At 42.5% G+C, this 16,143-nt stretch overlaps 1 protein-coding gene across 3 annotated transcripts in view; it reads right to left on the bottom strand.

The window, feature by feature from the left end:
- Positions 1–16,143, bottom strand: part of NTRK2 (neurotrophic receptor tyrosine kinase 2) — a 320,511-nt gene that overhangs the window by 6,475 nt on the left and 297,893 nt on the right. For all 3 annotated transcript variants that reach the window (XM_059657051.1, XM_059657052.1, XM_059657053.1), the window contains one exon: positions 212–370. In XM_059657051.1, the coding sequence (XP_059513034.1) occupies positions 212–370 (159 nt within the window). The remainder of the gene's footprint in view (positions 1–211; positions 371–16,143) is intronic.

Here is a 16,143-nt window from a genome sequence, read left to right as displayed (position 1 = left end):
GGATGCCAAGTATGTCAGTAAACACTGTGATTTTCTTATGTTTCCAGAGTGACTATGCTTTAGCCATGACCTTCAGCCATACAGCAAGCCATTTGGGAGGTGCTGCACCCAACAAAGCCACATAAGGCCTTGTCCTGTGTCCTAACTTTTGGCCAAGGGGCGCCTCTCAGTGTTAGCCCCTCCGGAGGGTCTCACCCAGCCCACTGCGCACCTCGTTGTTGGACAGCTGGTACCAGGGCTGTTTGCCATACGTGAAGATCTCCCACAACACCACCCCCAGGCTCCAGACATCACTTTCTGTGGTGAACTTCCTGTACATGATGCTCTCTGGAGGCATCCAGCGGATGGGCAGCATCGTGTGGCCACCAACCTGGGGGGAAAGGGGTGAACAAGGAGGCATGAGTCATCTCCACACAACATTCCCACTATGAGAGGAAAAGGTGCTTGAATTTATTGATTTTAATTGATTATAAACACATAAGGAAAATAAGATTTCTTTAAAATCCCAATCACCAGAGTCAGAGGGCAAAGAATGGTCAACAAAATTTTTTCATATTATTTGCAATTGTCTCTCAGAACTAAATAGGGGCAGAGATGACAGTTGGGTGTTCATTTGGATAAACACACACACGTATATCCTGGTTTGAGGATGACTCAACCTTCTAATCAACAAGATAACTTTGATGAGGATAACAAGTATGGAGCTCTTCATTCAAAAATGACCCACCAAGTAACTCTACTTCCTTAGCAAGGCCAGAGCTTCCTTCCAATCTAAGATGTTAGGACAGTGCACAGTGCTTCCTTAAACAACTTCCCCACAACCCAGCAATGAACAAGGCAGAAATTATTCCCATTTTACAGATGAGGCAACTGAGATTCAGGTTGCGATAGACACAAAGAAGTCAGGTATTTGGACTCCAAGATCAGGACTTTTCTCTATGACAAGGCACTGCAACTGAGCTTATTTACAAAAATAAATAAGTAACTATGGTTTCGAAAAGCTCATTTTTAGTAAAAACATGGAGGGTGAGGCATTAGATGGCAAAAGCATTAGCACAGGCAAAGAGAACATTGTCTGACAAAGGAGACTCATTCATGATTTCCTACTTCCTGGAGAAAAGTGAAGTATTCCATTTTCATATTTGTAGCCCATTAGGGCTGTCTCATTTTAAAACTATGATAAGATTTCTATACAGTGGCCCTATGGGTGGTAAGTCCTACTTTTCATGCTGGTAAACCCCAGCATAACCAGCCCAAATGCTATGCCTGACCCTGGGGCAGCAAGTGGGCTTACAGACAACTGAATCAGACCTCACTGGCAACTCTCAGCCCCTGGGTTCTAAGACTAATGCCACATAGAGTTTCTGCCCAATTATCATTCTCAATATCCATTTCTGACTCATTAAAGGAAGGAAATGGACTAACAGTGCCTGAAAAATGCTGCTCAACTCCAGAGCCCAAGGAGCTGAGAGGGTCAGAGATGTCTAATGTGCTTGGTGATTTCAAATAGTGCTCTTGGCACCAAAGAAAGCACAAATGTGAAAGGAGGAGGGTGTTATTGTTGTTGTTTTTTCTGTGCAATGACTCAAATCCAACAAGTAGGAATTTAACTTGCTGATTCTGGGTTAGGGTGTTCCCATATCCTTACTATTCAGCTTTGAATACACCAAAAACTCCTACACTCAGTAAAGGCTGGTTGCCCTCCTCAACTTTTGATTTTCTCACTTGCTTCTTACCTCTGCAGTGATAGGTAGTCACTGTTCAATGAGCACAGATTTCCCTCATGAAACTGCCTGGACATGCACTACTCACCATCAGGATTGATAGTCAAAACACAACCTGTATGACACAGGCACTGACTGACCAGAAAGGATGCTGGTGGTTAACTAGTTTGAAGGTGTGTTTGCAGGGAAGAGGTAGAGAGATAGAGAACCATTTACATATATCTCCTAGAACCAGACAGCTGAAAAACACACACTGGGGTCCATTAATCTAGCAAGATACCAGACTTACCATATTCCTTGTGGATCCCCAGCTGCAATGCAGTGGACAACACTGAAATCATGACATTAGAAATGCTGGGGTACAGGGCACACTCCAGTGTGCCATTTCCTAGTTAGGTAACCTTGACTAGCTGCCAAACCTCTCTGTGCCCTGATTTCTCCAAATATAAAATGTGGGTAACAATGAATAACTTCTAGGGTTATCGTCAGGTTAATACCTAAGCAGACAATATAAATTTCAATGCACTAAATACTTTCAAGGTGTTTCTTCCTTCTCTGTAATTTTACTGTCTTATTTCCTTAAAATGGGAAGCAGCCATTCTTGAGACATTAAGGAGAGTCAACACATACATCCTCCCATACTCCTCACCCAATGACAAGAGCTTTGGGGCTCTTGGGACTCCAGCACCTACTCTATCAGGTTTTCGGTCCTGTATTGCTAATGGCCAAATAAAAAGCTCCTGTTTCCTTTAAAGGAGAAAAAACAAGGTTTTAAATTTTGATTTACATGTTTTCCCATCTGATCATTTATTTTATGCTTGGACAGATTTTTCACTTTAATTCTTTCAAGAATCCCTTCTGGGATTTCACACATGCTGTTATAAATAATGCTTTCCTTGTACTGATGTCAAATGGGTGAGTGTGGGAGAATCTAATACAAGTTCAGATAGGGTTCACAGGTTTTCTAAACCCATTTAGAACATTTCTGAACATTTCTTTTGCAGCCCTTTCTCAGGATTTTAGAGCATGTCACACACACACACACACACACACACACACACACACACACACACACGGAATCACTGTGGTTACAAATTAACGTCACAGGATGGTTTTTGGAATCTCACAAAACCACATACTGTGCGGCAACAAACACAATGAGACATTTGTTTTGTATTGTGCTACTTGGCAACGTGCCCTCACACCCTTGCTTAAATATTTGTGACATGGAATACAATCTCAAGTATGACATTGGGAGTCAGAACTGTTGCTTTGACAGTCGCCTGAAGAGACTTTCCAGGGATCCATGTGGGTCAAGCCATGTGGCTTTCCCTAAACTCACCAGATAGAACTGATCAAATGGGAAACCCAGTTAGCTGGGAGTTGACGTGGACTTGTAATTTTTATTTTCCTCATCCCCAGAGATTGGGGTTCTAGTTCTATAATTACCTATCACCACTTCACCACCATAATCATCCAACAACACCTTTACAAAGAATTTTACTCAGTTATCTCATTTGAACTCAATAGTTACCATTTGGGGTGGACACTGGCTTGCCTTCGTATTACAAACCATGTCCCCAAAGTTCAAAGAATTAAGTAGCTTATCTAGAGCCAAACACATAATGCCTCCCTCCTGATGCCTCTCATTCTGATGGGTTACTTGTGTTTCCAGCTTCTGCAGTCTCCAACAACTGCCCTGTGTGTTCAGCCAGCACGCTTATTTGTGGCTCCTTAACTAAGCTGACATGACTCAAGTCTGTTGGAAATTTTGATCTCCTTTCCTTTCTAACTACTTCCTGAAGATCTTAAAGGTAAGCTTAGGTTCCAGCATTTCAAGGAACTCTCTATCCCTGCTATAACACTGTACCTTTTCTAAGTACCAGGATGTCCAGTGCCCCTTAGTACAGCTCTGGTAACACTGTAGGCCAGCCACTCCCTGTTTTTGGTAACAGATCACATGCCTCAAGAAAGGTGAATGCTAATCAGTTATGTCTGACAGGGCATTAGGGGTTTGGCTGGTATGCATATCATGTCTTCAAGTGGGTTTCTCGTGAGTACTAGTATTTTGGAAGGAAATCTCAAAGTGTGCTTTCAAAGAGATCAGCATTTGCTACTTTCCTATCCATCCTCCAATAAATTCTCTAAACTCTTGATAGAACCAAGTCTTAGATTAAATGGTTGGAAACTGGTTCACCTATTTGACACTTCAAATAAAAACCATTCAATGAAATTTGCAACTTCTTAATAAAATGCAACAAAAAATATGGGGTTTCATATGGAGTATAAAAGCTAATGTGTATAAGAATCCCACTCATCAGTTTGCCATCTGTAGAGTAGATGGGGATGGGAATGGGGTGGGGGGGGGGTGGTCTATGGCAGACCTGAACTATTCAATCTGGGAATGAAGTCTAAAAGGATTTCATAATGCACAACATGAAGGGAGTATTGTTCTGCAGATGATGACTAACATGTCATATCTTAGGAGGTTGGGGACCAAGGACAAAGGCTTAAGAAGAAAGGCTGGAGCCTTTCTATAAGCCCAAGGAAAAGAAAAGGGCTGAATGACCATCATGGCTGCTAATCATTACAACATGGTGAAACCAGCAAGGCTAACCAGTACAATGTCTGAGGCCCATGGCCAAAAAGAAATCCTATAGTGACTAAAATAAATTAAATTACAGAAAATGAGTTCTGTTTTTAAACATATCAAGAAAAGAACTGCTCATTTAGCTTTTCATGTGATTTCTATGACACCTCACAATTTTGATGGTGATATGTTTTGGTCAAACACAAAAATAACAACTGTGTTCTAGTTAAAATACCTGGGCTTTGGCATCTTTTAAATCTACCAGATTGAAAGGAACTTAACACAATAATTTCTGGAGAGAATATTAAAAAGCCCTTGGTAAAACTGTCCTGTGTTAGAAATTAATGATTTTATTATTTTTAAATCAAATTAGACACATCTAATCACTTCAACTGCAATGTTTATTCCTTACCCAAGAAATACTCGTTGGGTGCATGCTTTTTGGTCATTAGGTTATAAATTGTGAAAATCTCTCTATCACTTAACAAACAATATGATTTATATTTTCTATATTGGAAAACTAGGATTTAGTGAAATGAAAGACCTTGCTAAGGAAGTATAGCTATGAATTGATGGCCATCAGTCCTGAAGACCACTCTATCCCACCACTATTCATGCTGAGAACCTAGGCTCTTTCTCATTTTTTAAAAATATAATTTTTTATTGATTTCAGAGAGGAAGGGAGAGGGAGAGAGAGAGAGAAACATCGATGAGAGAGACACATCGATCAGCTGCTTCTTGCATGCTCCCTAGTGGGGATTGAACCTGCAACCCTCTTGGTACATGGGATGATGCTCAATCCATTGAGCCACACCAGCCAGGCTCTTTCTCATTTTTTTTACAAATATACAAAACATCTTTTTTCCTGGTACAAGTTAACAAAGAAGGCACAATTCATTTTCCAGGTGCACTGGGAGATGACAGAGGAGGTGACAAGCTTCTCCTCTTTCTGTTGGGCTTCACAAAAATTGCGTCTACCATGCTCCTTGCTCCCTCATCATCTTCTCTTTTTCTACTACATTCTTTCTTCTCAGTGTTGCCTCCTCCCAGTCCATTCCTACTTCTGTTTCTTTGAATCTCTTTCCAGTCCACTTGTCCAGTTCTATTTCAAATATCAATGTTGCATTTACTAGTAGTCTTATCTGATTCCTTTCTTCTCTCTTCAAATGACCTTGAATATCCCCACCATAACTCATTACTCCTCACGGTGATGCCTAATCTCCTTTCTATGGCAGGCTGGAGCCTTCCTATAGACCCAAAGTAAGTGCCTAGCTGGCTTTGAAACCACTGGTGATATAAAATGAGTAATGCTAATCTGGGACCTTCTAAACTCAACTAGCAAAACCAACGATGCCTGGGAGGCCACTTTTGGCTTGTGGTATTTACTCAGTGACTGAGTGATAACTTGTTGGGAAGCCAAACATTTTACTCCCTTAGAAACATGCAGGCCAAAGGCCAAAACCCATTAAGAGATGATTAGCTGTCAGAGGCTTTTGGCAGCATTAAATATTGAAGAGACTCCTAGACCTCCTCATGCACCCTTCACTCGGTTGCTCTCTTTCAGCAGTTTCTCTTCATCTATTCCTTAACAATTCACGAAAGCTGTGAACTTTAAGAAATAGCTGGACCTTATTTATTTATTTATTGTGCTGCATCTGTAGTATGAACTTAAAAAGAGGAGAGAGAAACAATTTATGCAAAATATTCTCCCTGGAGAAACTGGAACCACTGTGGTCAGACTGTGGGCGCTTTCTGACCACATTCAGGAAGATAAGAATTCTCCAGTTAGAAAGAGTGATGAGGTGCTTTTGTGGTGTGTGGCTACTGAACCAAGGGATACTTCATGGGAAGGAAGTCAGCCCTTCTGGCCTTGCCTAGAGGTCCTGAATGTACACAGAACAAGTTGAGTCAGGAGGAGTGCTGGTGACATCCTGGGCCACCCTCTCTCATACAGTGGGAAACGATTATCACTACACCTGAAATTGCTGTTATTTGTAGCCTAGAAAAGCTTTAATTATCTTTTACCATAGAATCTGATCATTATCAATCATATGGTCATAATGAAAGGGTTTTGACTTAGTAAATTCAAGCCAAGTGTTTTGGGATTAGTCAAAGAGAGGGCATGCTGGACCTTATTATTTACAATATTTCTGCAAATATTTTTTTTCTTCACAATTAAATCTCTATCCTGCCTTAACAGGGCAAATAATTATGTTTGGAAGGGAAAGGTCACAGAGCCATCATCGCTATCTCCTGAGACTTGGACTCTAGGTGAACAGATGAGGCAAATTCAATGCAAATTTTGTACTGAGAATCTTATCTTTGTTCTACTATGAAGTAATAATACAAATAATAAAAATAACAACAATAATAATACCTCATGTTTGTATAACACTTCTTTTGCCTTTTTATAGCATTTCCACATGTATTCATCCTATAATAATTGTACCTGCCTCAAAACATGGTTGTAAAGATTAAATGAGTTGATATTAGAAAATCTCTGTGGTGCTATTATGTGATGCCATTTATAGGACATTCTTGATAAGGAAAAACTATGGGAGTAGAAAACCCATGATTGACACGGGATGGGAATTGGTGGTACAGCAAAGGGACTTGCCCTACTAGAGCATGAGGGAATTTTGTGAGATGATGGCGATGTGCTAAGTCCTCATTGTTCATTGTTATGACAGTTAAATGACTGTTTGCCAAACTTAGAACTATACACTAAAAAGGTGAATTTTACTATATGTATATCATACCTCAATAAACCTGACTTAAAAATGAATAAATAAAGCTCTTAAATTAATGCTTAGTGTCTAATAAATGTGAAAATTATATTAGCTATTGTTGTTATGCTAAGTATTTGAGTCTGCAATCATCTTATGGGGTAAGTCCCCCCATATTCTTTACCCCAGTTTAAGAGGTGAGGACTCTCCAGGCCCAGGGGCACAGTGACCTACCCAAGGCCACGCAGCTAAGAAGTGCAGAGTCTACAGTAGGGCCCAGCTCTCCAAAGGGATGGCACTCTTTCCGTTTTGCATCAAGTCTGACATGGTGTCAGATTCAGGGATAGGAAAGGCTCCCTGCATGAGTCTGCCTGCGCTGCCATAATGAAATACCATAGACGTGGTGGCTAAAACAACAGACATTTATTTCTTCACATTGGATTAAAGTCTAAGATCAAATTTCCAGCAGTTCTTTTTCTTTTCTTTTTTTTTTTTTCTGGTGATGGCCCTGTGTAGCTTGTGTGTACACACAGAGAGAGCAAGCTTCAGGCATCTTTTCTGGGCCCCACCCCTGACCTTATTTACCCTCAATTACTTCCTTAGAGGTCCCATCTCCAAGTATAGAGACACAAAGAGTTAGAGTTTCAAGATATAAATTGGGGGGTGGGAGTGGGGGTTTACACAAACAGTCTAATGCTTCCTTTTTTATCCCAATGCACTTGGAGGAACAAGAATAACTTCAAAGTGTTGTACGATTCTGGTCCAGAATGTTATTCTGTGGTCTTTTGTCAACACTTTCATGTCTCCAGAGTAAAGGTTCACCCCTACTTCTATCTTCCCTTCCTGGGTGACTCTTGATGATTTTCCTATTACCAATGAATTCTAGAGCTTAGCAAATGGCTTAAAACCTGCTTTTGTTCCACAGCAGCCCTCAGATTCAATTCATTTACAGTGTAAAACTTACAGCAATCTCTGCCTTCCCCTTCCCCTCCCCCCACTCTACCCCAATTTCCCTGAGGGTAACTAAGGAATAGTGAATAGACCTGGGACTCTTAAGTTATATGGAGAGAAGGCAGAAGGGCTTCTTGGACTCCATATCGCCTTAAGTGACATTCTCATGGGTCCTATTGGTCCCTGCTTGTGCACTCTATACAATTTAAAGAGCCCAAGAGTCCCAGATCTAGAAGTGATTATAGTTTCACCTTATTTTACATTTGCTCTAATCAGGAGCAAATAAGCCTTCTCTCAGTAAAGCATGAAACTGCAATCACACGGATGTTTAAGAATCACATTGGGATCTAAAAACAAGGAGTCTTCATTTTAACAATTGAGTGAACTTCAACAGTAACAACATGCCCTGCCCCTTCCTGTGGTGAGCCAGCCATCCATGGCATACTCAGCCTCACACTGGGTGTTATATGTGCAAAGTCAGCTCAGCCAGGTTCGGTGAGCCTGAGAGGGGGCAGTGAAAGAAAAAGACAGACAAGAGAAAAAAGCTGGGTCTGGGTGGGACACTGTCCTCTCTGATGGAGAGCTAGCGACAGTGCCACAGCCTGAAAGCTATGCCTTTATTTTATAGCCAGATTCCACGAGGCAGAGTAAGGGCATGATCAAGATGTTTACAACATTCTATTTTTTCGAATCTACTCAGTTACATGCACCTGAACTCTATCCAGCCCACATCACTTAGCCACGTGGGACCACAGGTTGGGACCATAGGGTCAAGCTTACAACTATAGCCTTTGGCTATAATTGTGCTGGGAGGGCTTCACCCTCCAAGCTGGGACTTGCATGTGGCTTTGCCACGAGAGGACCATGCCCTCTCGTTAGTCTGAGGCTTGAACCTGTCCAAACACTGTGGCCGCTCTCTACACTTCCTCTGATGTCCTTTCCCCACCTCAGCCCACTGACTCTTATCAACCTTGATGGGGAGTTTCCTGAATGATCAATGGGCGGATGAAGCCTTTGGAAAGATCTAATATAGGACACTGACTGCCATGTGATGTTTGTACATATACATCACTTAGCAATGTAAATTTGTACATTCCAATGATACATGTCATCAAAAAGCCATTTTTTATGTACAATATAACTGAGCTTTTTATGCCCTCCTGTGCATTATGGTTTTTTAACTCAAGAGACCATCTGACGCTTTAGCAATTGCAACCAGAGCATTGCACCTTTCATGGAGAAAAGCCACAAAGACTGACATGTTTCTGAGCAAAGGCCACCAGAAGAGCAGGAGCAATATATATTCATGCATTGTCTATGCTAAGGTGATTGCATTATGCTGGTTTAGTACAAAAATTCCAATGTGAAATTGTTTCTATGGAAATAACTCAAAAAGGCTGGTATTCCAGCTAGCTTTTAGAAAAGGAAGAAATCAATGAATTTTCAACAGAGCAGGGAGAGGGAGAACTCTCTATGACAGCTGGGATTACCATGATTACTGCTGCCCTGGGTGCATTATGTTCAGTAAGTGGAGAGGTTAGGTTTCTGAGTGGATACTACATATCTGTCCCACCATTAACCGCAGCTTCTTAGTTAACACTGAAGACACTGGCAGAATGTACATTCTACCATTAGCCTGAGATGAGGACTTAATACACTAGAGCCAATTAAAAATGAATATGGTTCTCTTTCCTTCCAGTTCACTTTAATATAGAAACTGATGTCGGTCCGCATAAGCGCAACAATAATGGGAAAGTTGCAGGGATGAAGAGGGTACCTCGGTTAGGGATCACCATCAGCTGCATGCAACTGAGATAGTGGCTTAATCTTGCAGTTTCTTCTCACTTACTGGAAGTCCTGAAGTTGCAGTCAAAGGCTGGTGGAACACTTTAAGAAGTCATTTCAATGACATCCTTCAGGAGACATTTAAAATCTGCCCACTTCCTTCCACCTCCAGTTTGATCTCCCTGCCATTACCCTCCCTAGGCTACTATGACAGCCTCCTAACTGGTCTATCCATTTCCTTTCTCTCCATTTTCCAATCCACTCTCTATTTAATACTCTATATTTAATAGTCTTAAAATATTAATTGTATCAGATCATTTGTGTTTCTAGCATAGACTCTTCAACAACTTCGCACGGCCCGTAGGATAAAACTGAAAGCCATTGAAATGGCTGATAGCACCCTGGTTGACCTGAGTGCCTTCTTCCCTATCTCCTTTTATATGTCCCCCTTTCCCTGCAGTGATCCATTTGGTCTTAAATATGTCTTAGCACTTTCTCACGTTAGGTCCTTCACACATGCAGTTTTTCAATTTTTTTTAAACCTGCCTAAATTCCTCTGTCCCTGGGGACTTACCTCTAATACCACACTCTTTGGCACCAAGAAACACTGCGTACTTTCCCCTCATCATGCCCATCAATTGTAATGATGGGCTTTTCTGTGTGGTTATGTGCTTGCTATCGCCTCTGCCTGTAGACCACAAAGTTCATGACCGAAAGCACTACCCAGTGCTTGAATCCTTAGTATGTATTTGTCAAATGAAGAGAGTGCATCTGGCTGCCTCAGGACTTGTGGGTAGATAGTTTGGTATGAAATAAATATGGAAGGAGAATAAGGGGCTAAAGCCAGAATGGCGGCTTCCTGCCAGCCCTATGTGGGGCCCTCAGCACAGGCCCCTTGGAGCTGAGAGGGATATCAAGAGGGGAAAAGGAAAAAATGGCCAGTAGCTGATTTGCTTTAGAGAGAAACCCCTATTTTTAATTTAAACTGCAAATGAGAAAGGGAAACACACATATTGTACATGAGTAACAAACATACGGGATAATTTACCAAGAAAAGCCATGGAAGCCAAAATTAATGGGCTAAAGTGCCTCCTTGGTTGAGAAGAGGGTGTGAAGGTGCTGGGAGAAGTCAGAGAGAACAGAGGGGCTCAGTGCCCTGTCCATGGGTTCCCTGAGGCATGTCCCATTGGCCACTGCAACTTCACTCTGGGAAGCCATCCCGCTTCCAGAGACCCTGTTGTGGCCCCATCAGAGTTCTTATGGGAGGGACTCGCGGTGGCAGATGCTTGGCAGTGGAGAGGCTTGTCCTGAGGCTGCCTTGGCATCACCTGTGCTTCGGCATCAGGTGTGATGCTGAAGAAATAAAGGAGGCAGGTGGAGATTAATCGGAGGAGCCCTCAGCAGCATCACTGCCTCCTACATGAGCGACACTCTAACTCTCACCCGCCACCGTAGCTCCACAACCTTAAACCATGACCACAGTGCTATGGAGTAACTGAAGTCTGGAGAAGTTAAGCTAAAAGCCAAACCCCCATCTTCAAACGACTATCCGTTTCCACCACAGCATATACTGTGAAGAAAAGCTATTAGAATATATTTAGGATTCTCAAACCCTCATTGTAGAGAACATAGATTGATATTTTTAATCACTGAGTTGATAATCCTGTGTTTGTTTTGTATCATACACTCATTCAACACAACTTTACCGAGCTACCTACGGGATGCTAGGCAATGTCCTAGGCCCTGGGGATGTGTCCTCATGAAGAGAAAGTAGCTGGTGATTGCTTTATGCCCCATATCCTTATGAAGCTCTCATTTAGTGGGCGACACAGACCACACATAAATAAATGGACACGACAATGTCAGGTGGTGATAAATACTGTGAAATAAAAAAAGAGTAAGTGAATGGAAACTATAGAGGGCAGTGCTCCTTAGATAGGAAGGTCAGCAAAGGCTTTTCTGAGCAGGTGATATCTAAGCAGAGATCTGAATAAAGTGAAAGAACAAGACACAAAAATCAGGAAGCAGTATATTCCAAGATTTTCAGGTCAGCAGGAGCAAAGGCCCTAAGGTAGGTGCAACCTGATGTGCTGGAAGAGTAAGGAGGACAGTATGGATGGAGTGGCTGTGGCAGGAGGTTAATGGTAGAAAGGAGGTGGAGTTTTACCTGAGGCCATCACTGGTAGGGTTTTATGTCATGGTGCAGCTGCACCGGATGGTGTGTATCTACAGCTCTATGCCCACATCAGTATATATTTTATACCTTTACTTCTACTTCTAAATAATATGCTACATCAGACAGTATTTCAAGGCAAGCGACTTAATATTATGGGGCTTTACAACAAACACATAGTCTATGATATAAATACCATTACCATTTATTAACTAGGGAAACTAAGACAAAGAAATGCAAGACCAAAGTCAGAATCAGGGTGTGAGGTGGCAATGAAAGGCAGATGTTTCAAATCCACTAATCTTGCCTCTTTCACGTTGATTTTTGCCTCTCATTTTGTACCACTTCCCCAAATCCACCTGGTGGCATGACCAGTCATGCAAGCCAGCAAAAGCAATCACCAGTCCCTTTCTCTGAGCTGTTTAGGAGGAAATCCCTTCTTTCCCCAACCCAGAGAATTTGACATTGACATAACTGCACAGAAGCAATAACCGATGCTTTCCTTTGCAAAAAGTGATAAATTTAGAGAACAAGTGGGTCTGACTGCATGGGTTTCCCATCCCTTTCTCCTAATGGAAGGAGGAAGGAGCAGTGGAGGGATCCTATTGCTTCTAGATCCTTCAGAAGCACAGACATATTCCTGAGTTTCTCAGGATGACTAGTGATAGCCGCCTTTGTATTTAGCTTTAGAATTTCTGCTGATGGTCTCTACACGCCTCTCTCTGTCAGTACTTGAGTAGGAGACTTCCTCTACATTACGTTCTTTTTCCCCCTGATTACTTCCCCAATATTCCACTAGCTATACAGTCACATTACTGCTCAAGTCACCCTCTGACTCTTAAAACAATTTGAGTTTTCTTTGAGGAAGAAAGCTGTCCTGTGGTATCCCAGGGGAGAAGAGAAAAGATTCCATAATGCTGAAGTCCTTACTAATGGTCCCTTGGCATTCTTTCCTTCCTGTCTCTCAAACCCTTAGTCAACCCCATGACCATTTTTGTGTGTGAAAATTTTCCTTTCTAAGGTCTCTATCCCCATCAACTACATTTGGTTTATACCAGAGCATCTATTTAGGTACAGACCATTGGCATTTAGGATACTATATTTACTGGTTAACATCTACTTGACTCCATTTACAGTAATAGCTTTCATGAAACACATAAAGGTCTTTAAACACTTCAATCTACTCTATGAACACAGACTCAAGGATAATAATTCTCTTCAGCTTTGAATTTGTCTTTAGAGATGAAGACAAGAACACTCTAGAGAAGGACAAGGTTTATATTGAACAAATAAGGTACTGCAAATTAACTGGAAACTGTAGGGAAAAGCAGAGGTGGTTCCCAACTTAAGAACATTGGACTTTTATTTTTTTAAAATATATTTTTATTTATTTCAGAGAGTAAGGGAGAGGGAGAGAGAGATAGAAACATTGATGATGACAGAGAACCATTGAGCCTGCAACCCCGGGCATGTGCCCTGACCAGGAATCAAACCGTGACCTCCTGGTTCACAGGTTGACACTCAACCACTGAGCCATGCCCACCGGCTGAACACTGGACTTTTAAACAGACCACCTTTTCCAGTGGAGGTGTGTCCTCTTCTTACCCAAGGGTTAAGTGTCCCCCAATTTCCTCCCCATTTTGAGCCCATTCCTCCCTCCATCTCCCCCATCCCTTTAAACAGCACCACTGTCCCCACCACTATTTGTTTTCAAAGCTAAAAACCTAGGAGCCATCAATGATTCTTTATTTTCCCTGATGCCTCCCGCCCCTCCCCCATCCAAGTCATCAGCAGGTTCTTTCAACTATACCTGCAAGATATACCTTGAATGTACCAACGTGCCCATTTCCTCTGTTACCACCAAGTCCAAAGCCACATGCTTGCACCCAGACTCTTGCAATAGTGTCCTCTGAGCTCTCTAAGCTCTAACCTCAACTCAGCAGGCAACCTGCCGGCTTTCCTCTAATCCTTGTCTGGCCTGAGGCTAAGGACATCATTTGAGGCTGAGGATATAACCTTGCCCCCAGAAACTGCCTCAAGGTCTTGGTCTGTTCCTGCTGCCTCTGCCCCACAGGAATGACTCACTGCATGACTTTCCTCTTTGCCCCAGGGGCCAGCTTTTAGCTTTCCCCATCACAGTAAGTAGACCCAAAAAAACTTAATACTGGAACAGTCAAATAACGAACAAGATATGCTCACGTGATTAGTTTGTTACAGGCTGTATTTTGTGAAACTTTCAGAAGAATGCTTAGTTTCTGAGAACTTCTTATCCATTTGCTAAACGTGTTAACGGTCACTCCATTGCCTCTCTGAATTAAATCACTAAAGTTACACCACTGTTTTAAAGTGGGAAAGGTGGTTCCTCCTGGAGGGAGAAATTAGGTTCAGCAGAAGAACCCAAAGCGATCTTTATAAAGTAAAACACCGCAGAGAGACCACAGCAACTAATAGCGTCTGGGCAGCCCTGCGTAGCCACACATCTGAGGCTCACACCAGACACGGACCACAAGCCTCAGGGGTCAGGCTCTTAACGATCTCTGCTAATGAAAACTCAGCCAATCAGAACTGGCCTCATTCTCATAGTTGTCCTCTTGGGGTCTTCAGAAATTATGACTAGGCTTGCTTTGCATTTATATCACCCACATCCTAGGCAGGAAAACTGGAAGCTGGGCAGTGGAAGGTAGGAGGGAAGCAGGCGAAACGGTGGTCTGAACAGCCTTTTTGAGTGACACGGAGGTATCATCAAGAGAATCATGCCTGACTGCTCGTCCCCAAAGGCAGGTCAAGAAAAGGTGAGGGTCAATTGTCGCATGAGGATCTCATATTTGATATAATCAGCTTTGTGACATTAATGGCCTATAGGCCATTAACTGCTTGAATGCTCAGATGAGGGCAGCTGTGAGCATTACTCTGAACACCTCTGATGTCCTATATTAAGATACACAGTGGGGTTTTTCCAGGTATTCCACGATTTAAAAACTCAGGCTTTAGCTGAAAGAAAGGGAGCTCTGGGTAACCCATTTTCCAAAGAAAGCTTCTGTTTCGGTCAGGGTTCAACACAATATCTGACAGCTGGATCAGATCCTGCTCCCCTAACAGAAAAAGCCCTACCATAACCACCCTTGATAACCTGTCCTCTCTGTTGGTATAGGGAGAGACGTGGGGAGGGTAGTGAGCGAGAGCAACGGGGCCATTGGTCTGGGGCCAGTGTCGGAATGTTCCTGAAGAGACCTCATTTCTTTCTCTTCCCCTTCTCTCTGTTCCCACACCTTCAACCTGAAATCAGGTAAAGGCTTCAAGAGAAGTCCTCGTAAAGATGGGGGTGCCTTAAGAAGGGGAGATGGGAACCTCATTTGGCATTTAGGCTTCTGTTTAGGCAGCAGACTGTGGGTACTGAAATAAGAAGTGGATGAAGAAAGATGGTGGAGCAGAAAGTAGCCAGCAGGAGACCCTGCTCTCTCATCATTCGGAAAGGATAAATGGGCACTGTAGAAAGCGTCTATGACTGAGCCTTCTTGTTTGTACCCTGGCTGCCCTCAGGTGGCACCTGATCCACAGTGGTGTTAGCTGAGAAACAGTGACAGCAAAGGAGAGGATGATCATTGAAAAGTAAAGAGACATTTGCTTCTTATCAGCAATCCCTCTTCCAGCCCCTAACCCCATAGAAACTAGAGACATAAGAGGAGCAGGGAGAAGTCCAGCCTGTGATGCTGAAAAAGGAAGCTTTGAAATTAGTGGAATAATGAAGTTGTAGACTGTATTCAACTGGTTTTGTAGCTGAAGGTCAACAGCAAGACATGGAAGAAACTGAACTGCATATTACTAAGTGAAAAAAGCCAGCCTGAAAAGGTTATATGATTTCAACTCTACATATGCCATTCTGGAAAAGGCAAAACTATGGAGACAGTAAAAAATCAGTGGTTGCCAGGGCTTCGGAGGAAAGGATGAATAGGCAGGCAGAGAAGAGAGGATTGTAGGGCCATGAAATGACTCTGTATGATACTATAATGGTGGCTACATGCCATTATACATTTATCAAAACTCTAAGAATGTACAACACCAAGGGTGAATTCTTACATAAGCTGTGGACTTGGGTGGGCGATAATGATGTGTCCACATAGGTTTATGATGGTAACAATTGTCTCACTCTGGTGCTGGATGTTGATAGTGAGGGAGGCTGCCCATGTGTGGGGG

The sequence above is a fragment of the Myotis daubentonii genome, chromosome 11 (genome assembly GCF_963259705.1).
Source record: "Myotis daubentonii chromosome 11, mMyoDau2.1, whole genome shotgun sequence".
Lineage (NCBI taxonomy): Eukaryota > Metazoa > Chordata > Mammalia > Chiroptera > Vespertilionidae > Myotis > Myotis daubentonii.
This window is presented reverse-complemented; position numbering and strand designations above follow the sequence as displayed.